Raw genomic sequence first — 23738 nt, 5'->3', positions numbered from 1 at the left:
AAAAGAACCCTTCCTTTTACATTAACACTATTCCTCCCACTAACCCTAACACTCCTCATTCCTGTAATACTATAGCAGGGTACACACACAGAATTTTTTTTTCAACCGGCAAATTAAATTAAAAAAATACTGACAGATCCACACAAGCAATATGGATCCAGGGACCTCCCACGCCGCATTATTTTATTGTGACAGCGGGAAACACCCCCCCCCCCCCCCGCCCCAACACTTTAGAATACAGAGATCTGTGCTGCAGTTGTTGATTGAATGGCAGTTTTACAGCATGACCATTTGACGGTTGTTAGATCGCTCCTGTTGAACAGAGAGGAGTACACATGTACCAAAAGTCGATTTGTTTCTGATGAACTAGCCAACTTTTGGTACGTACTCGGCTTTACTTTACTTGTGATCCCTGCACTAAACTTAACCTCAACAGTAATCTTCACACTAACCCTCCATGTAACCCTAACACTAACCCTCCTGTCAATCCTCTGTGTAACCCTAACCTTCTGTGTAACCTTTAAACTAACTCTCTCTGTAAACCTAACCCTTCCTACAGCCCCAACACCAACCCTCCCTGTAACCTTCCCCCAAAAAATTTGAACACAATTGGGTTGGTTTACTAAAAGTGGAGCGTATAAAATCTGGCACAGCTGTGTATTGAAACCAATGAATTGCCAGGTTTCCTTGTCAAAGCTTAATTGAACAAGCTGATTGGTTTCCATGCACAGCTGTGCACTCTCCAGTTTTAGCAAATCAACCCCTATGTGTTATTTACTATGTTACCAAAAGTATTGGGACACCTGCCTTTACACGCACATGAACTGTAATGGCATCCCAGTCTTAATCCATAAGGATAAATATTGAGTTGGCCCACTCTTTGCAGTTATAACAGCTTTTACTCTTCTGGGAAGGCTGTCCACAAGGTTTAGGAATGTGTCTATTGGAATGTTTGACTGTTCTTCCAGATGCACATTTGTGAGGTCAGGCACTGATGTTGAATGAGAAGGCCTGACTCGCAGTCTCCGCTCTAATTCATCCCAAAGGTGTTCTGTCGGGTTGAGGTCAGGACTTTGTGCAGGCCAGTCAAGTTCCTCCACCCCAAACTAGCTCATTCATATCTTTATAGACTTTGTTTGTGCACTGGTCCAAATCATTTGGTGGAGGGGGGATTATGGTGTGGGGTTGTTTTTCAGGGGTTGTGCTTGGCCCTTTAGTTCCAGTGGTGGGAACTCTTAAGGTATCAGCATACAAGGATGTTTTGGACAATTTCATGCTCCCAACTTTGTGGGAACAGTTTTGGGATGGTCCCTTCATGTTCCAACATGACTGTGCACCAGTGCAGAAAGCAAGGTCCATAAAGACGTGTATGAGCGAGTTTAGGGTGGAGGAACTTGACTGGCCTGCACAGAGCTCTGACCACAACCCGATAGAACACCTTTGGGATGAATTTGAGTGGAGACTGCGAGCCAGGCCTTCTCATCCAACATCAGTGCCTGACCTCAGAAATGTGCTTCTGGAAAAATGGTCAAACTTTCCCATATACACACTGCTAAACAATGTGGACAGACTTCCCAGAAGAGTTGAAGCTGTTATAGCTGGAAAGGGTTGGCCAACTCAATATTGAACCCTACAGACTAAGTCTGGGATGCCATTAACCCCCATGGCGGTATTCCCGAGTCTGGCTCGGGATGAGATTTCAGTACCAAAAGCAGTAACCCCGAGCCAGACTCGGGATCACATCGCAGGATCCATGTAGCAGTTACTTACCTTGTCTGCTGGATCCTGCAATGGCGCCAAATTCAAAAAGTAAAAAACACAGTATAGATATAGTATACCGTAATCTTACAGATTACAGTACTGTATCAAATAATTACACATCCCTTTGTCCCTAGTGGTTTCTCCAGTGCCTTGCATACAGTTTTATATTATAAATATTGTTCTTTATGCCAGGAAACTGGAGATTGTCCATAGCAACCAAAAAGTGTCTGTTTACATCAAAAGTGCTTTTAGACCAGCTAGAAAACTGCGATAATAAATTAGAATCACTCGCAGAATTGAGCGATAGTAATTTGTGGGGAAATTCGTCATCAAACACTAAAAGTAATGACAGCGACAATTCTGCAACTCAGCATATTTCAGTGTTTTTGATTTGATTACATTATTGAATAATTTTTATTATTATTTGTTATATTATAATTTATGATTTCCTGTTTCAAACCTTATCATACCCGGGATGTCTATTAGACTCTTGTTTGGACAGCTTTAAGTGAGTTATTCCCAAGGATTACAGGCCTACAATATAAAATGCCAAATTTCCATGCAAAATAATTGTACCGCTTTCAGCACCTAAAATCTGAAATAATCATACCGCCAGGGAGGATAAAGTTCATGTGTGTAAAGGCAGGTGTCCCAATACTTTTGGTAATATAGTGTATATGTCAGCAGAAAAACCTCATTGTATAAAATTCATCATGTGAAATGAATTTCCATTGGATGGTAATGTAAGCCTGGTTGTATCGATAACATAACACGTACCCCCCCCCCCCCATGTAACTGCTATGGGGCCCGAGCTGTCTGACTACGCAATGATTTATTCAAGTATTGATGGCATTTAGCAAACCTACTTAAATCGATTTAAAATTGATTTATCTTTGGAACCCTCTATACAACTGTTTAAAAAAAAAATCTGTATTTTGTATCACTAAATGGCTTTTGTTGTAATGGAGGGAGGGGCCCCTTATAGCATTTATTCTGGGGCCCCATCACACAGTAACCCAACGCCTTAGGTTTGAGCGATGGTTGCTCCCCATGTTCCCATGCCTTCCTGCGGCCTGTTAATGTCTTGACATGGATCCTGTATCCGGGGAAGACTGGAGTAGATGAGGTCTGTTTTCCCGGGACGTTTATCAGAACGTTGGACTTGGGCAGAGTCTATTGAGAGTAAATTTGTAGACACGCTAAGATAGGAAGGTTTTAACCTCCTCACCCCAGTCGCCAGTTTTGCGGCTGACTTAGCAGGAAATCTCTTGTGACAACGACAATCTTTAATACGCTTTCAAGATGTCACCTGGGTCAACGGCAAATAGAATTCTCCGCTGGAGAGTAAAGACTTGTGAAATGAACGGACATCTTGCTATCGCTGAGTAGTTCTGCTAAGATACAGACGCAGGAAAATTGGGCCTGGATATGGACCTGAGATGGGATGAGGACAGTGCTTGTCAGCATAGGTGTACAGGAGCTGTCAATGCTCACTAAGGCTGGCCATACATTATACAATTTTCTTGTGCAATTTTCCTTTAGATTTTCCAAAACCATATAATAGGAGGTCAAACCTAAACACTTTCAATTTGTATGCAATCAGGCAGGCCCTTTCACTACATAGTTGAAGGTAAATGTAAAGGACTGAGATTAACAAAGCTCTGCCATACAGCACAGTCCTGGCAGGGAAAGGAGCCTGATCTTTCTCTGATCCTTCTTTGTTTAAGTTTCACTTTCACTTACAAGAAGGGTTGCCACCTTTTTTTTAAGTCAAACCCGAACATTTTAGCTATGCAAAGCAATTTTTTATTATAGTATAAACTATACATATATTTTGAAAATAAATAACATTTCTAATCGTATGAAGTTAATCACAAGAGTTCCCCTTTTACCTCTGAATCGGCAGAGTTCCCCTTTTACCTCTGATATCGGCAGAGTTCCCCTTTTAACTCTGAATCGACAGAGTTCCCCTTTTACCTCTGAATCGGCAGAGTTCCCCTTTTACTTCTGAATCGGCAGAGTTCCCCTACACTGTAAAGGGGGGCTCTGGGGACCTTGATGCAAGGGGACTCTAACATTAGGGATGCTCTGGTGACCCTGATGTAAGGGGACTGAGAACTCTGATGTACAGTGAGGACTTGGATGTAAGGGGGAACACTGTGGTCGATGGTGTAAAGAGAAACTCTGATGTAAGGGGTGCTCTGAGAACCCTGATTTACCTTGGTGTACTCACTCAGCGACAGAAGAGAGAAGGGGGGAGACTTCAGTCAGAGACAGGGATGGATGGTGAGCTCACTCACCCCTTGGCAGTCAGAACCTCTCATCCAGATGTATCTGAGGCTGCTGGACTTCAAATTTCTGGCACGCACTTTCCTTTTCTAAGTAGTGTGGGCAGACACGGAGGGGTAGGGGCAGGATGAAGAGGTGTAGGTCAAGCCCTCTTTCCTCTCCCATCTGTGTTGGGGGGGGGGGCTTGTTTACAGCTCTGCCTTTTTATTCTTGCTTGTAGGTGCCAAGGTTTACGTACTTTATGGGAAATCAGTAGGAAGGGCTTAAGCCTCGTACACACAATCGGATTTTTGTCTGGGAATTGTGTGATGACAGACTGTCTAAAATCCAACCGTTAGTACACCCCATCAGACAATTGTTGTCCAACTTTCCGCCAACAAATGTTGGATGGCAGGCTAGTCAATTTTCGGCAGACAGTGGTCCGTTGTCTGGCAGATTTTCATACCATGTGTACACAATTCCGTCACAAAAGTCCAAAGTACAAACAGGCATGCTCGGAATCTATGCTCACCAAAGGGTGACGCTCAAGAGCTGAAATTCCATGTAGTACGTCACTATATTTGTGTTTGTTTTGCTGACAATTGTGTGCCGTTTGTATGCAAGACAAGTTCCTGGCACATGCCCTTCGGACAAAAGTCAGGGGCTCTGTCAGCCAACAATCCGATCGTGTGTATGAGGCTTTTATGCAATTAATTAGCCATAATAATGATATGTTGCTGCTGAGTTTGAGGAACAGTCAATATTTAAAGCCAGCAGCTACAAATACTGCAGCTGCTGACTTTTAAAATAGTGACACTTACCTGTCCAGCGCGCCCGCGATGTCGGCACCCGAAGCCGATGTCTCGATCATCTTTTGGGTGCTGCCGCCGCCATCTTGGATATGGGAATCAGGAAGTGGAGCCTTTCGGCTTCATTTCCCAGTTCCCTACTGCGCATGCGCGAGTCGCGCTGCGCAATAAGGATGGACCCGCTGCCTCTGGGATCTGTGTGTTTCCCAGCAGGCAGCGGGGGACTTTCGGAAAGGGGCGTAATCTACGCCCCTTTCCGCAGAGAGCTATCCCGGAAGTGGGTGCAGATACCTGTACTGTACAGGTACCTGCACCCCCCTCCCCCCTAAAAGGGGCCAATTGTGGCGCCGGAGGGGGGGAGGGTTCCAATGAGCGGAAGGTCCACTTTAGGGTGGACCTCCGCTTTAAGAGATACTTGGAGTGGTTGCAATCAAAGCTGCATTTGAGGGTTCATCACCTGCACCAAATGCTGATATGACAGTGCATATTTTTAGCACTGATCATTGTATTGGTGTTACTGGTCCCCAAAATTGTCAGTTAGTGTCTGATTTGTCTGTCGCAATATCACAGTCCCACTATAAGTCACTGATCGCTGCCATTACTGGTAAAAAATATCCCATAGTTTGTAGACACCTATGGGGTTGATTTACTAAAGGCAAATAGACTGTGCAGTTTGCAAAGTGCAGTTACACGCTGCAGGAGCTGTTGCTCCAGAGTTTAGTAAATGAGCAGAAGCTCTGCTGACTTCCATCATCCAATCCAATGTGCAAGTGAAAATGCTGTTTTTTTACATTTTCCTTGCATGTGATTGGGTATTCTTTGCAAAGGGAAGCTTTACATCATTTACTAAGCTCTGGAGCAACTGCACATTCTATTTGCCTTAGTAAAGTCAACCCATATAACTTTTGCGCAAACAAATCAATATACGCTTATTGGAATATTTTATTTATTTTTTTGACCAAAAAAACATGTCGAAGAATACATATTTGCCTAAATTCATGAAGAAATTAGATTTTTTTTTTTTTTTTTAAGAATTTTATTGGATTTGTTTTAGAGCAGAAAGTAAAAGATATTGTTTTTTTTTTTTTTTTTCAAAATTGTCAGTCATTCTTTGTTTAAAGAGCAAAACATTAGGTGATGAAATACCACCAAAACAGAGCTCTATTTTTGGGAAGAAAAATGTTTTATTTGGGTACAGTGTCGCACAACCACGCAGTTGTCAGTTAAAGCGGAGTTTCACCAAAAAATTGAACTTTAAGGGAGGTGACCCCCTGACATGCCACATTTGGCATGTCATTGTTTTTGGGGGGGGGGGGGCGGATACTCTCTTTTAGAGGGTTCCAGCTCCCACTTCCTCCCGGCGCACTGCGGCACCGAAAGGGAGATCACCTCTCCCCCTCCCTCTCGGCAATCATCTGGGGCACGTCACTGGTCCCAGATGATTGCCCGGCCAGTCACGGCTTGCGCATGCGCAGTGGGTGCCCGGCTGTGAAGCCACAGCCAGGCTCCCACAGTTACAATGCCGGCGTCGCAGAGAGGAGGGGAAGACGAGAGGGGCTTCGTTCCCCCGCATCGCTGGACCCTGGGACAGGCAAGTGTCCGATTTATTAAAAGTCAGCAGCTGCAGTATTTGTAGCTGCTGACTTTTAATATTTTTTTTTTTAAAGCAGAACTCTGCTTTAAAGTAATGCAGCTTTGTCAGGAAGGGGGGTAAACCTTTTGAAGCTGAAGTGGTTAAAGAAAACCTGTCAAGTAGCCACTGCTGGTCTGTCTTGAAGATAGTTGGCTGCACTCTGACTTTATCTGAGCAGGCTTGGTTGGTGCCAGTGAGCCAAAGACAACCAGTCAACTAGCATTTTCAAAAGGAGTTTGACATTGGCAAGGAGTTTGGCATCACCCTCCCCATTAACTCCATGACAAGTTTCCTTTAAACTAAACACATTTCCATGGTTGGAAGAGACATCCACATCTGCTGTATCAAATCTCTTTTCTGGCTCCAGTTTCCAGCCATCGTTGGCTTGGCACACCACGTTGAAGGGGGGTGGGGGGGGGGGGCGCTTTTTGTGTCCAACATAGTTTTTTCTGACAGCCAGAGAATAAACCTGTCACCTCGGCAGGCTCCTTTCCAAGTGCACGGACACTTATCTAAATGAGCAGCGATCCTTAGGAGAGATCTGTCTAAGCTTTGTTGCCTGTTCTATAGCTCTCAGTCACAACGTGAGCCTCCAAGGCTTCCAATCACTCCTGTTTTAAATAGTATTATTTCCGAAAAGCGCTTATGCTTGGGCGAAAGTGAGAGTGAAGTAGGGGGATTGTAAGGGAGGGGAGGCATGGAGGGGGTACAAAGAGAACTGTTATTTAAGGCCCTTCTTCCCTATGCCTCCTCTCCTGCTCTTGGGCTTTAATTACAGCCTTCCTGCGGGAGTCCAGTGGGCTCGAGACGGTGAAGCGATCAGTTCGTGAAACCTGTCATTTCAGCCTCTTCAAAAAAGGGGAATCTACACATTTTCACCACAAGGTGCGAAGTGGTCTGTCTTTGCCCCCAGCAGGGGAGTAATGACACATAACACTTTGCGGCAAGCTGAGAGTGAATGAAGTCGGACTGCAGTTCTGCTGTCACAGGGCTCATTAATAGTGTCATTTGACAGCAATTTCGGCTTCATGTATCCTTCTCTAATTCCCTCTCTTTTTTTTTTCTCTCTTTCTCCTCCCTCCCCATCTCTGAAAAAAAAAAAATGTCTAGGTATCTACGAGACGCCGGCTGGAACCATACTATATCAGGCTCACTTAGACATTGAGACGTTTACCATGGACCGAGAGGTGCGCAAAATAAAACAGCAGCTGTCGCTGAGGTTTTCCGAACAAGTCTACAACGGTACGTGACAACCCTGGCTTCCGTGTATCTATTATATCAAGGATGATGTGTGCTAAAGGAGAACTCTAACCTGAATGAGAGACGCACAGACATTTCGAGGTGAACCCTAGCTAAACAAGTGCGTGTAAAATCCCCATATTGACTTTTCTGGTAGCATGCTTCACTCTATACAGTTTTTCTAAACAAATCATTTTGTGTGAAGCTGTTGCAAAGTTTCTTACCTGGAGATCCTGACAGTAACAGCACTTCCTGTGGCAGGCTGACAACACTAAGCTGGTGTCCCACAATTGGTGGCCTGCTGCATGCTCCTTCAGTTTGGCCATTGGGATGGATGCCTGTTGGATGTGCACATTCCCATTGCAGGTCTAACTGAACCATATACCATGGGACATGATGCCAAAGCATCAAGCAAGCATATATCTGAAACCAGTTTTCTCCTGTTGAGAGTAAAGTAATACATGTACACTTGTGACTAGTGATGGACGAACTTCCGACGGGACGTTTTGCGAACGCGGACCGCGAACGCGGCCGATAGTTCGCGAACCGGAACGTTCGCGGTGGGCCCCATTGGCTTCAATGGGATGCGAACTTTGCAAACCTACAGGTCAAATTTGCAGCCACAAAATAATTAATAGCTGTGCAAACATAGTCCCACCACATGGCCAATGACATAACACATGTATGAGGTGAATCTGGGATCGACAACTACAAGCATTCTTTTTCTATATGGGAAATTGTTGTGACAATTCAGGACTGTGGAGCGCATGAAGGCAATGGAGGAGAGGGAAGGTCAGGGTAGGCAAAGAGGGTGCAGGAGATGATCACCAGCAGCGTGACATACAGCAATGACACCTGCACCATGATAGAGTCATCTGACAACAGCACCGTGATAGAGAGCACTGACATCAGCAGCGTGACATAAAGCACTAACACCAGCACCGTGATATACAGCACTGACAGCAGCACCGTGATAGAGAGTACTGACATCAGCACCCTGATATACAGCACTGACACCTGCACCGTAAGCAGCCCCAGGAGAAAGTCAGCATAGCACAGGGATGGTGGGAGCCCCTCATAATGAGCATAGCACAGGGATGGTGGGAGCCCCTCATGATAAGCAGCCCCAGGAGGATGTCAGCATAGCACAGGGATGGTCGGAGCCCCTCATAATAAGCAGCCCCAGGAGGAAGTCAGCACAGCACAGGGATGGTGGGAGCCCCTCATAATAAGCAGCCCCAGGAGGAAGTCAGCACAGGGATGGTGGGAGCCCCTCATAATGAGCATAGCACAGGGATGGTGGGAGCACCTCAAAATATGCACAGCAGAGGTACAGCCCCAGGAGGATGTCAGAGGCCAGCAGTAGTGCACCTCAACCCTATGTATTGTGGACCTATACCAGTCCTTATAGAATAGCAGACTGTACCTCACTCAACCCTATGTACTGTAGTACCCTATACCTTACCAGTCCTTATAAGGACCTTTGTGGAACAAGTAGGTTGTGTGTGAGTGATTAGCAGACTGTACGTCAGTCCCTATACCGATGAAGGACTGCTGCAGTATAGGGCAGCGGTCAGCAGTAGTGCACCTCAACCCTATGTATTGTGGACCTATACCAGTCCTTATAGAATGGCAGACTGTACCTCACGCAACCCTATGTACTATAGCACCGTACACCAGGTTATTACCAGTACTTATAAGGAGCTTTGTGGAACAAGTAGGTTGTGAATGATTAGCAGACTGCAGCAGAAGGGCAGCAGTCAAGTATAATATTCTTTCTATATTTGGAAGAAAGAATATTATACGTGTACAAGCCTATTACCATACCACTGATACCAGTCCTGAAAAGAACCTTTGTGGGTCTAATATAGTAACAGCTACTGATTAAACTGACCCTCACTGCCTCACACACTGCTTCCTGCCTGTCCCTATATAAACTGACAAAACAGAGGCTACTGGAACAATAACTGGAATAGCACTTTTGTGGACCTGATAGTAACAGCTAATGACTAAACTGACTGTCCCTACAGCAGACACACCGCCCTGTCCCTTTCTCTAAACTGACAAAAGACACTCAGGCCGCGTACACACGCGCGGACTGTTGGCCCAACCTTGTCCGCTGAACAGTGTTTGGGCGGACAGTCCGCTCGTGTGTGGGCTTTCAGCGGACAGTTTCAGCGGACAGTTGGACGGACAAGGTTTTACGGAAATTCCGAAAAACTGTCCGCTGAAACCTTGTTTCAACGAACAGTCCGCCCGTGTGTAGGCTTGTTCGTCAAACTAAGTTCCGCGCATGCTCAGAAAGGATTTTCAAGCCGAAAGTTATAATGCAGTGTATAGGACGTCGTATTTTGCGTCCCGTCGTACGTGCCGTTCACGTCATCGCGCACGGTTTCAGCAAACTGTTCGTTCGTCGTGTGTGGCCATGTCCGTCCATGCTAAGTTTGAGCGGACTGTTCGCTCAAACTGTTGGACGGACAAAGTTGGGCCAACAGTCCGCGCGTGTGTACGCGGCCTCAGGCTGCTGCAACAATCAGTAGCACAGCAAACCTATATCCTGAACTGTGAACTACACCTAACACCTATAAAAGTCCTGAAAATAACTTTTGTGTACCAAATAGCTAGCGATTTGGGTCACTGCAATCTCTCCCTGCTCCACACAGCAACCTCTCCCTATAGTGGCAGAAGAAAGAATGTAAAATGGCTGCCGGATCGGGTCTATTTATAAGTTAGGGGGAATGTCCAAGTGTCCATGTGCTGTAATGTCTCAATTGGCTGTCCTGTACCCCATGATGGATGTGTCATCATAGGTCAAAGTTCTTTTACACAGTAAACACGGAAGTCCGCCGGGCGAACAGCGGCAATAGTCCGCCGAACGGGCGGACCGCGAACAGCCGAAATTCGCCGTGAAACGACCGCCGGGCGAACCGTTCGGCCATCACTACTTGTGACACACCCAATCCTACAGTTTTATATGGCAGTACTGTACAGGCATACCCCACGTTTAAGTAGACAGTGGGGTTTATTTACCAAAGCTCGAAAGTGCAAAATCAGGCTCACTTCTACATAGAAACCAATGAGCTTTTAACTCTAGCTTGTTCAATTAATCTTTGGTAATAAAACCTGGAAGCTCATTGGTTTCTATGCAGAAGTGAGCCTGATGTTGCACTTTCTAGCTTTTGTAAATAAACCCCATTGTGTACTTAAAAGCGGGGTATGCCTGTATATGACTGGCAACAACATTTAATCAGATAGAAAAGGGTAGACACCCATGTGTTCAATGTTTAGAAAACCTTATTTGTTGCAAACCAACTGTGGACAAAGAGAACCCAATACACAAAAAGATGTTGACGTGTTTCTGCCCTTATGGGCCTTAGTCATAGCCTATGACTAAGGCCGGCCATAGACGGAGCAATTTTCTTTCCTGCAACCTTGGGTTGCAAGAATGAGTCGATGGATTCCCCCATCAACACAGACAGCGTTGACAGGGAAATTTCCTTACCATGGAGCCATTGTGTTCTCCCAGGGGTGGCGGGACAGGGGAAGCTGTTCCCACCAGGAGAACACACTGATTATTGCTAGCGGTCATAACAGCCACTAGCAATTATTGCATGTAAAATCCAGAAAGTTGTTTGTACACAAGTTGGTCGATCGATCTACTTGGGTACATTAAGCCTGCAGATACATGATTCAAATCTCGTCTGGATCCTGCTGAACCAGCCAAGATTTGAACAGTTTATGGCTGGCTTAAGGCCCGTAAGGGCATAAACACATCAGTATCTTTTTGTGTATTGGATCCATTTTTGTCCCCAATGGGTTTTCAATAAAGAAGATTTACAAACAAGCATTGAACATCCGGGTGCCGGCCTTTTCTTATTTGGAAAAACGTTTTAGCAGCATGTCCAGCTGTGGTCTTGGCACAGGTTAAGCAATCCCTATACTATATGCAGAGTCCATGGATTGTAGCAGCACGCTTCTATATGACATACACGAAACACGACAACATTTATTATAGCCTTCAGTATTGCACACTCTGCTGCAGGGGTTCATGTTGGGACTTGTAGTCCTTCACTTTTGGGGGGAATCGCATTCTCAAATCTCAGGGGCTCATGTTGGGACTTGTCCTCCATTAGTTGGTGGTGGTGGTTGGGTTTGGGAGGATGTCATGTCCTCCTCTCTGAGGGGTTCATGCTGGAACTTGTAGCCTGTCATTTTGGGAGATGTGACCCCCCCAAAAGTGAAAGACTACAAGTCCCAGCACGAACCCCTCAGAGCTGAGGATATGTCACCCACCCCCACTCCCAACTAATGGAGAACAACAAGTCCCAATAAGCATATATTGACTGGCGCAACAGTTATAGCGTCTACAAACTATGGGATATTTTTATTTATTTATTTATACTATTAGTGGCGGTGATCAGCGACTTATAGCGGGACTATAGAAACTTTTGTAAAGGGGAGGAGTTAGTAAGATGACTATGCCCATGGGCACCAGAAATATTGCTGCACTCAGGCTTTGTAACTCTAAGGCCGCGTACACACGGGCGGACTGTCTGACGGACTTGGTCCGCTGAAACGTGTTTCAGCGGACAATCCGCTCGTGTGTGGGCTTCAGCGGACTTTTTCAGCGGACAGTCTGGCGGACTAAGTCTTTCGGAATTTCCGTAATATTGTCCGTCCAAACTTGGTTTCAGCGGACAGTCCGCTCGTGAGTAGGCAAGTTGGACGGACTAAGTATGGCGCATGCTCAGAAAGGATTTACACGGCCGAAGGTTGCATTGCAGTGTATTGGACGTCGTATTTCTAGTCCCGTCATACGTGCTGTACACGTCATCGCGCAAGCTTTCAGCGGACTGTCTGTTCGTCGTGTGTGGTCAAGTCCGTTCATTCAAAAGTAGGACGGACTGTCTGTCGGATTGTCTGACGGACTTAGTTGGACGGATAGTCCGCCCGTGTGTATGCGGCCTAAGATTGGCCCTGCAGCCTTCCCCTTTTTTGGAACTGTAAGGGCCCTAGGGCCCTTTCACATAATGATCTGTTCAGATCCACCTGTCAGTTTTTCAGGATCAGTGTAAGTTTATTGGCAAGTGGATGTAAGCTCTCGCTCATACTGAACACGGCTTTGAAAAATGAACTCGCACAATTTCAAAGCCGTATTTCAGTCTGTCTTCGGGGGTGACTTGAAAGACACCGGTGCGGGTTCATGCACAGATGTCTATTGAAACCGCCCCCAAGTTGCTAAAAGTAGTGCAGGAACTACTTTTGGAAATCGGTGCTGCGTTGCACCGATTGGGACACTCCTGTTGCTGGTATTCTATCAGATTACCGCTACCCATCAGATCGTGTAAAGGAAGTGATGTTCTGACCAAAAAATACTTACTGTGCATGCGCTATGTGTTCCAACATGTGTTTCCTAGCACTATGCGTTACAAAGACTTCATGATCTGACAGGTAGTGGTAGTCTGACAGAACACCCATGCGGACATCTTACTACGCCCAACTACGTCTTGAATTTCAGAGTAATTTTAGCAATAAAGTGAGCATATATAAATATAGTATATTGACATCAGTGATGCAGTGATGTTTAATTTTAAAAGCATAAAGGTTTAGCACTGAGCAGTGACCACCTAAATACAGTGCACTTACAACCCCTTCCTGCCCAGACCAATTTTCAGCTTACAGTTTGAATGACAATTACTCAGTCATGCAACACTGTACCCATATGAAACTTGCGTGCTTTTTTTCACACAAATAGAGCTTTCTTTTGGTGGTATTTAATTACTAGTGGGTTTTTTATTTTTTGTGCTATAAATAAAAAAAATGCTTTTTTTCTTTGTTTCTGTCATAAAATTTTGCTAATTAGTAATTTTTCTTCATAAATTTTGGCCAAAATTTATACTGCTACATATCTTTGGTAAAAATAACTCAGACTGGTGTATATTATGTGGTCTTTGTGAAAGTTATAGAGTCTACAAACTATGGTGCCGATCACTGAAAACTGATCACATCTGATCAGGCCTTAAGTACATCAGGTGTATCTCATTTCTTGAGACACTAAGGGTCGGTTCACACAGGGGCGACCCGTCAGGCGACTTAGCCGCCTGACAAGTCGTGTCCCGCTCTATGCAATGGAACCGTTCTAATCGGAGCGACTCAAGTCGCTCCGACTTAGAAAAAGGTTCCTGTACGACTTTTGGGGCGACTTGCATTGACTTCTATACAGAAGTCATTTCACAAGCCGCCGCTAAAGTCGGATCCCGGTCGCCTGAGGCAGTCGCGCTGCAAGTCGTGCTGCCTCAGTGTGAACGGGCTCTAACAAGTCAGGAAAGTACAAATACCCCCCAAATGACCCCTCTTTAGAAAGTAGACATTCCAAGGTATTAAAGCGGAGCTCCACCCGAATTATAAACACTATCTCCCTATACTTATTTCTCTCTGTGAAATATAAAGAGGACCTGTACCTTTCTGGTGACTTTCTCAGTCTTTTGTTACAGGCCATTTCCGGGTTCTGGTTGCTGCGGATATGGGCGGTGTTGCTGCGGATATGGGCGGGGTTGCAGCGGATATGGGCGGGGTTGCAGCGGCTAGGTCTACGCTTTTTCTGTGCCGCACTGTCTCCTGGGATCCTCTTGTTCCCAGGAGTCTGTGCGGCAGCCAGGCCCAAGTTATCGTGCGATTATCTCAGTTGCCATCACAACAGGTTGGGACTTCCTACGCCGCCGCCCGTTGTGATGGCAACCTGAGTTTTTATCGGAGCTCCAATTTGAATAACTGCGCATGCGCAAGATCAGAGCTTGAACAGGGGTGCATGCTGATCCATCAGCAGCACAGTGTCCCGGAAGAGGATGCCTGTGAGCTTCACATGCCCACAGGCAAGATGACAACCATCAGCACAACGTTTTCTAAGTTTTTATATGTGCTGAAAACCGGCAGCAGGAGAGTCTAAAAATGGAACAAGTGAGTGATACATTTTAATAGAATAATCAATGACATTTTCCAAAAAAAAAAAGAAGCTAGTAGACAGTGGAACCCCGCTTTAAGTAGGAAGCATGGTGAGTTTTTTTAAGTTGTAATTTTTTCCCACAATCCTTTGCTAAATGAAAATTTTATTTTTATTTTTTTTACAAAATTATCATACTATCAGGTTATTTCTCACACACACCATGTGCATACAACAAATTACACCCCAAAATACATTCTGCTACTCTTTCCGAGTATAGCGATACCACATGTGTGAGACTTTTACACAGCATGGCCACATACCTGTCATCTCATTTCTCAACCACCTATTACACTTTTGAAGGCCCTGGGGCACCAGGACAATGGAATTTCCCACAAAATGAGCCCATTTTGGAAAGCTAACACCCCAACGTATAATCTGTGAGGCAGAATGAGTCATTTGAACGGTTCATTTTTTTTCAGAAGTTTTTGGAAAACGTGGAAAAAATGAAAACGCATTATTTATTTTTTTTACACAAAGTTGTCAATTTATTATATATTTCCAACACATTAACATGTATATAGCAAAAATGACACTCCAAAACACATTCTGCTACTCATTCGGAGTATGGCGATACCACATCTGTGAGACTTTTACACAGCCTGGTCACATACAGAGGCCCAACATTGAAGTAGTACCTTCAGGCGTTCTAGGAGCATAAATTACACATCTCATTTAAATCATACCTATCACACTTTTGAAAGTCCTTGAGCACCAGGACAGTGGAATTACCCACAAAATGACCCCATTTTGGAAAGCAAACACCCCAACATATATTCTATGAGGCATGGACTGCAGATAGGTACTCAGGTATTCTGATGGGCTGGAGACAGGTACTCGAGTAACTTGATAAGCTGCAGACAGGTACTCAGGTACTCTGATGGGCTGGTGACAGGTACTCGGTTACTCTGATGGGCTGGTGACAGGTACTCCGTTACTCTGATGGGCTGGTGACAGGTACTCGATTACTCTGATGGGCTGGTGACAGGTACTCTGATGGGCTGGTGACGGGTACTCTGATGGGCTGGTGACAGGTACTCGGGTACTCTGATGGCCTCGTGACAGGTACTCTGGTACTCTGATGGCCTGGTGACAGGTACGCGGGCACTCTGATGGGCTACATATAGGTACTCGGGTACCCTAATGAGCTGGTGACTGGTATTTGGGTACTATGAAGGGTGGTGACAGGTACTCGGTACGCATATGGACTGTGACAGGTACTCAGATGAACTATGACAGTTACTCATATGGGCTGTGACAGGTACTCGGGTACTCTGATGGGCTGTGACAGGTACTCGGGTACTCAGATGGACTGTAACAGGTACTCAAGTACTCTGTTGGACTGACAGGTACTCGGGTACTCAGATGGACTGTGACAGTACTCTGATGTTCTGATGGACTGTGAAAGGTACTCGGGTACTCTGGTGGACTGTGACAGGTAGTTGGGTACTCTGATGGACTGCGACAGGTACTCGGGTACTCTGATGGACAGCGACAGGTACTCGGGTACTCTGATGGACAGCGGCAGGTACACGGGTACTCTGATGGACTGCGACAGGTACTCGGGTACTCTGATGGACTGCGACAGGTACTCGGGTACTCTGATGGACTGTGACAGGTACTCGGGTACTCTGTTGGACTGTGACAGGTACTTTGATGGGTGGTGGCAGGTACATTGATGGATGGTGACAGGTCCTCTTTATTGGGGGGGGGGGGGGCAATCAGTGTGTGGTGTACACTGTAGGCATTAACGAGATTTTACCGCAATCTCCTCACACACAATGGGTGTGTGAGGAGGAGAACTCTGTAACATCTCATTTGTTTACATTTAGTGATTGGCTGTGAAAGGATCAGAGCCGATCACGTGGTAAACAGGCGACGGCCAATGGCTGTTTACCACCGTCGTGACAGGCGATGTTCCAGGGAACACGCTGCCACCGACGTGCACAGGCAACGTGCTCCCGATCGCAAGCATGCGCCATGCAAAGTGGGGCGGTACCACCTGTGATCGGACGTGACTTCATCACGGCTGATCACGTGGTATACAGCCATGCCCAATGGCTGTTCATCCCCCTCGGTGGAGAGCATTGTCTCCATGGCACGCCGCCACAGAAGGAACAGGGATGAATCGTGCGCATTCCCTGTTTAAATGGGAGGCTGTGATATGACGCCCTCCCAGAACGAGAGCCACACTGACTGCCCGTAATATGACAGCCAGCGGGCGGCAATCGGTTAAAAATTTAACATCCAAAAAGCATCACAGATTAAATATACTATATTTATTTACGCTCACTTTATTGCTAAAATGAGTCTAAAATTCAAGAAGTAACTGGGTGTAGTAAGATGTCCGCATGGGTGTTTTATTAGATTACCGCTACCCTTCAGATTATGATGTGTTTTGAACGCATAGCGCCGCGGAATGCATAGCGCATGCGCAGTAAGTATTTTTTGGTCAGTACGTCACTTCCATTACATGATCTGACGAGTAGCGGTAATCTGATAGAACACCAGCAATAGGCTCCGATTTGACATGCGATGTGTCTGTCTAGGTTTGGGTAATTTTTCTGTATTTCCAAACAAACCTGACAGCTCGGAGGTAAAAGGGTGTGCACGTTCATATACCTCCACCTGCCCGTAGACCTAATGTGGGTCAGCTAAGCTCTGTGCTCAAGATGGTGGAAAAAACTGAACGCACATGACGGGCACAAAAGTGACATTTGTTCTGTTGGGCTCTGATTTAGCAGGGGATCTGTTCATGGATCTCCTACTGATTGCAATGTCAACTAGGCCTTTATTTTCACCTCCTAACAGTATGTCTGTAATTTGTCAACTTCCTTGAACAGACCAAGCTGTAAAGGAAAGGTAGAGGGTTGAGACAAACCATTTACCACTGACAGGGGTACTTACAATGATCAGCTTTTATTCATTTATGTAAAAACTTTATCCCAAAAGGAAAAAAAACTGCTTATTTAACTTCTGATAAAGTGTTAGCTGGAGTTCAGCTTTAAATTGTTAGTCAAGTCCATCTAAATCTGCTAATCTAACACTACCCTCCTCCCCAGACTGACGTTGCTGCTGTCTAAGGGTGTCTCTGTTGCTTCTCCATCCAGAGTGGAGACACCCTAGGACAGGAGGTGTGTTACTGGCCAGATCACCAGGTAAAAATTAAGGGAAAAGAGCCTAAAAAGGAAAACAAATGCAGCCACCACATCTAAGAATTGGTAATATATAAAATTTTTGTTTAATGCTGTTTTAAGAACTTCAGCCCCAGAAGGATTTGCCCTCTTAACCATTTAACCAGTTCCCGACTGGCACACAACAATTTACGTCGGCAGAATGGCACGGGCAGGCAAACTGGCGTACAGGTACGTCCAGTTGAAATTGGCGCCCTGCCATCGCATGCCGGTCGGGACCCCCGTGAGTCCGGTCGCGGGTCCCACGGACTCGATCGCCGCGGGGATACCCGCGATCGTCTCACGGGGAGGCTGAACAGGGAGATGCCGATGTAAACAGCATCTCCCCGTTCTGTCTAGCAACAAGAGGCACTTATTTCTGCTCCCTGTGATTGGAGCAGAGATCAGTGTTCACTAAGACATAGCCCAGCCCCCCCACAGTTAGTATCACGCCCCTAGGACACACTTAACCCCTACACTGTCAACCCCTAGTTAACCCCTTCACTGCCAGTGTCATTTACACAGGAATCAGTGCATTTGTATAGCACTGATTGCTGTATAAATGACAATGGTCCCAAAAATGTGTCAAAAATGTCGCAGTCACAATAAAAATCGCTGATTGTCGCCATTAGTAGTAAAAAAAAAATTATTAATAAAATTACCATAAAACTATCCCCTATTTTGTAAACACTATAAATTTTACCCAAACCAATGAATAATTGCTTATTGCGTTTTTTTTTTTTACCAAAAATATGTGGAAGAATACGTATCGGCCTAAACTGAGGAAAACATTTTTTTTTTATATATTTTTGGGGATATTTATTATAGCAAAAAGTAAAAAAAGAATGCGTTTTTTTCAAAATTGACGCTCTTTTTTTGTTTATAGCGCAAAAAATAAAAAACGCAGGGGTGATCAAATACCACCAAAAGAAAGCTCTATTTGTGGGAAAAAAAGGACGTCAATTTTGTTTTGGGAGCCACATCGCACAACCGCGCAATTGACCGTTAAAGCGACACAGTGCCAAAACGCAAAAAGTGGTCTTGTCTTAAGCCAGCAAAATGGTCCGGTCTGAAAGTGGTTAAGGACCGAGCCTCTTTTTCACATTCGGTGTTTACATGTTTAAAACAGTTTTTTTTTGCTAGAAAATTACTTAGAACCCCCCAAACATTAATATTGTTTTTTTTTCTAACGCCCTAGAGAATAAAATACCGGTCATTGCAATACTTTTTTTCACACCGTATTTGCGCAGCGGTCTTACAAGTGCACTTTTTTTGGAAAAAATATCACTTTTTTGAATAAAAAAATAAAACAACAGTAAAATTAGCCCAATTTTTTTTTATATTGTGAAAAATAATGTTACGCCGAGTAAATTGATACCCAACATCTCACGCTTCAAAATTGCACCGGCTCATGGAATGGCATCAAACTTTTACCCTCAAAAATCTCCATAAGCAACATTTAAAAAATTCTACAGGTTGCATATTTTGCGTTACAGAGGATAGAATTATTGCTCTCGCTCTACCGAGCGGCGATACCTCACATGTGTGGTTTGACTACCGTTTTCATATGCGGGTGCTACTCACATATGCGTTCGCTTTTGAGCGCGAGCTCGTCGGGACGGGGTGTTTTAAAAAAAATATTTTTTTTTTCTTATTTTATTTTACTTGATTTTATTTATTTTTACACTGTTTTAAAAAAAAAATTGGATCATTTTTATTCCTATTACAAGGAATGTAAACATCCCTTGTAATAGAAAAAAGCATGACAGGACCTCTTAAATATGAGATCTGGGGTCAAAAAGTCCTCAGATCTCATATTTGGACTTAAATGCAAAAAAATAAATAAATGTAATTTGAAAAAATTACTTTGAAAAATGTGCCTTTAAGAGGTATGGGCAGAAGTGACCTTTTTACTTCGCCTCCGCCCTGCTATGGTATAGAGACGGGTGGGGGCCATCTTAGCCTCACTCATCTCCATACCACAGACAAGACAGGTCCCGATTGCCTCCGCCGCTACCGACGGCTCAGGTAAGCGGCGGAGGGCGCGGGACAGTGGCGGGAGGGGGGGTGGCACCTCTCCCCCCGATAACGGTGATCTCGCGGTGAACCTGCCGTGGAGACCACCATTATCGTACACACGACCAGCACCTGAAGAGATGGATATCTCGCTTGTGGCAGGAGCTGCTGCCGTTACCGAGATATCCCTCTTCAAAAATAGGACGTACATCGTCGTGCGCCGGTCGTAAAGTGGTTTATGACCATGCCATTCTTTGTGATGCAGCACTGCGTTGCTTTAACTGTCAATTGCGCAGTTATCCAATACTGTACCCAAACAAAATTGATGTCCTTTTTTCCCCACAAATTGAGCTTTCTTTTGGTGGTATTTGATAACGTCTGCGGTTTTAAATTTTTGTGCTATAAACAAAAAAAAGAGCGACAATTTTGAAAAAAAAACAATATTTTTTACTTTTTGTTATAATAAAGAGTCCCCCTTTACATCAGATTCCACAGAGTTCTCCTTTTACATCTGAACTCACAGAGTTCCCTTTCACTGTAAGGGGGGACTCTGCAGACTCTGATGTAAGGGAGAACTCTGGGGCCTCTAACATAAGGGGTGCTCTGGAAAACCAGATTTGAGGGGGAACACTGAGAACACTGATGTACGAAGAAGTCTCTAATGTAAGGGGAAACACTGTGGCCTCTGGTGTAATGGGGAACTCTGATGTAAGGGGTGCTCTGAGAACCCTGATTTACCTTTGTGTACTTACTCAGAGGCAGGGGAGAGAAGGGGGGTGAGACTTCAATCACAGACAGGGATGGATGATGAGCTCACTCACCCTTTGGCAGCACCTCTCATCCAGATGTATCTGAGGCTGCTTGACTTCAAATTTCCGGCCCCAACTTTCCTTTTCTGAGGCACAGCACCAGGGAATTGAGTGAGAGAAGACAAAGAGGGGTAAGGGTGGGGTAAGAGGTGCAGATCGAACCCTCTCTCCTCTCCCATCTGTGTTTTTTTTTTGGGGGGGGGGGGGGTTGTTAGTGTTGCCTTTAGGCAGTGTGAAAGAGTGTAACAGACACTCTCAGCTGAGACAACTGCAGCCAGCAATCCTGCTGGGAAGCCATAGTCCAGTCTAAATAATGTGTCCGAGTTTCAGACAGTCTGAAACCCGGACACATGATTCCAAACCCGAACTGTCCGGGTGAATCCTGGACAGGTGGCAACCCTACATGTATGGCAGTTCGCGCAGGGCTGCCAACCTGCCACAGTATATGTACATGAGCCGGTCGGAAAGTGGTTAAAGCAGAACTGAACCCTCCTATGCTTTTCAGCTATAAAAGCTGCCATTTTGGGCTCTGTTTGATCTGCAACTGCCATGGTGCTGCACATGTGATCAGTTATAACACCAGCCATTGGATGATTTGACAGGTTGAGAGCACAAGCAATGTGACAGTGGCATTTCCCAGCATGCTAGGAATATCATTGTTTTTTGAAACTGTTAAATTGATGGGTTCAGTTCCACTTTAATATTTGATTACATGTCATGTTTCAATTATTGGAACTTCTAAAAATATGTCAGTTTACCCACTTTTTGTTACTATGCATAGTAGCCAAAGGCAAACGCTACTGGATAGCAAAGCTTGAATCTGATTGGGCAGAGTGGATTTGTATTATACCAATCAGTTTTTTTCTTGGTCTGTTACAAAACCCCCTTTTATACAGTAACAAGCGGTCTTCTAGATAAATCCATTGTAGCCCCAGGGAACGAGGGTTCTGTCGGAGTCTAAGGGACAGATGTGCTTTGGTATTTGGTTCCCGGGAGACAAGTGTCAGTCCTTTCTTCCTGTAGCGACTAATGTTACCTTTGGAGAATGCTATAGAAGGTGAGCTCACCTGAGCAGGCTCTCAGCCCACAGCAACCCATATGGGCCCTGATTCCTGACCCTGATAAAGTGTAAGGTCACAACGCAGCCTGGCGTCTTTAATCTAGAGGCCACAGGGGAAGAGAACGAGAACATAAGAGCGGAGTTATTGTAATCGGTTTACAGATATCCAGGAACCGCAGAGTTAATAACATTCAGCGATAGATTTCCAGTTTGCTGTGACTATAATCAAGCTGTCATTAAATCCCCAACCATACAAGTTCATTGAAGAATGAAAGGGGAACTTCGGCTAATACCAAGTTTGTTTTTTTTGTAACAATTAAAGTAGCAAAACTGTTTAGGGTGCCTATAGACATTAAAGGGCCAGTTCACTCAAACGTAGTTATGGATGGAGCCTGGTGAGTTGAGACAACCCAACTCCTTGTATGTCTTAAATACTCCAACCGGAAGTTCACTCAAACGTGGTATTTTAGTTATGGATGGAGCCTGGTGAGTTGAGACAACCCAACTTCTGGTATGTCTTAAATACTCCCAACAGGAAGATCCAGGGCTGCAATTAGAACATGGGACCATGTACAGTCTACTTGATGGGTCCCCCCCCCCCACCCCCAGTGCTGGACTAGAATCCGACCCTACGCATGTGAGCTAACCAGGAAACTGTCACCTATACATCCCATTCAGTTTAAAATGGAAATGAAAGGCAAAACATTTCTGTATACATATAAAAAAAAAACATAAATATATTTTTCCTTTCTTTAAGTGATCACATAGCCTCTGTTCTCAGCTGCATAAGGAACTCAGAGAGCTGGGGGAAGAGAAACATCAGTACACGTCTTCCCAGTGACTGGGTGCAGGGCCGTCTTTAATATTGGCCAAAAAATTTCTTGGGCCCCTCCCCCCCCAATGCAATTTCACTCTCCTCCTGCTCTGAGACATACAATAAATATCAGCTAGACTTAAAATCAGTTTACTGTATCAGATCAGGCAGCGATTGTGATGAGTTGACAGAGGTTACAGCATATCATTACCATTTACTGACTGGTTGATAGAGGTTACAGCACATGATTTCTGCTTGTTGATTGGTTGCTAGAGATTACTGTACAGTAATACTGCTCATTGATTGGTTGCTAGAAGTTACAGCACATCATCTCCTCACTGCAGAGGGGTATGCTATACTTATGAATGCCTTCTTTATTTACATATCAATGCCGCCGGCCTCAGTTATTTACGTAAAAATGCTGCCGCTATTTACATAAGAATGACGGCTATTTACATGTAAACACAGGGTCTGCAGATGAGCCATCTGTACACGAAAATAGGGCAGAGCTGGGCAGCATTAGTAGCAGCACTTCACACTGAGATATCGGGACACAGCACATGACTAAAACTTCAAGGGACAAGGGAATTTAAACTGGGGTAGTTGACAAGTATGAGGCAGCTGCTTTGGGCCCCACAACAATGACAGGGCCCAGGGCAGCTGCCCCTTTTGCCATGCCTTAAAGACGGCCCTGACTGGCTGTGCATGGAAGGGGGGGTTGTCAGCACAAGTCTATTCCATTGGAAAGAGCAGGCTGAGTTCTCAAAACATCCAGAAAACCGATCACGCATTGCTCTCAGGCCTAGTGTGTTCAATTTTATTTTATAGGAAAGCAGAGGGCAGGCAGAAACACCAGGGTTTTCACACAAAGGAAACAGGCACATATCAGGAATATGAAATGTGGGGGTAACATGTCATGTGGAGCAATCAGATCCACATGATCCCTGGCTGCACCTTTAAAAAGAATGAAAAAAATAAGCCATGATCCCTTTCAATGATTAGGGCTTTCACTTTGCCATAATTCAGCTCCACAGACACAAACTCTGGAATGGCACAATTCCAGTCCTGAAACCAGTTTGTACAGGGTTGCCCATTCACAGCAAAAACTATAGCTCTTGCACTAGTGCAAAGTTGGGTCCCCAGGAACTTGCTTCAG

The 23738-nt window shown here is 45.0% G+C and overlaps 1 protein-coding gene across 1 annotated transcript in view; it reads left to right on the top strand.

Moving 5' to 3' along the window:
- ASS1 (argininosuccinate synthase 1) overlaps window positions 1-23738 on the top strand; it is a 147532-nt gene that overhangs the window by 104805 nt on the left and 18989 nt on the right. Inside the window, exon 13 of the mRNA XM_077478172.1 lies at window positions 7582-7713. Coding sequence (XP_077334298.1) covers window positions 7582-7713 — 132 coding nt within the window. The remainder of the gene's footprint in view (window positions 1-7581; window positions 7714-23738) is intronic.

Source organism: Lithobates pipiens, unplaced genomic scaffold, assembly GCF_037356315.1.
Source record: "Lithobates pipiens isolate NorthernLeopardFrog02 unplaced genomic scaffold, aLitPip1_a1.2 Scaffold_1, whole genome shotgun sequence".
Classification (NCBI taxonomy): domain Eukaryota; kingdom Metazoa; phylum Chordata; class Amphibia; order Anura; family Ranidae; genus Lithobates; species Lithobates pipiens.
This window is presented reverse-complemented; position numbering and strand designations above follow the sequence as displayed.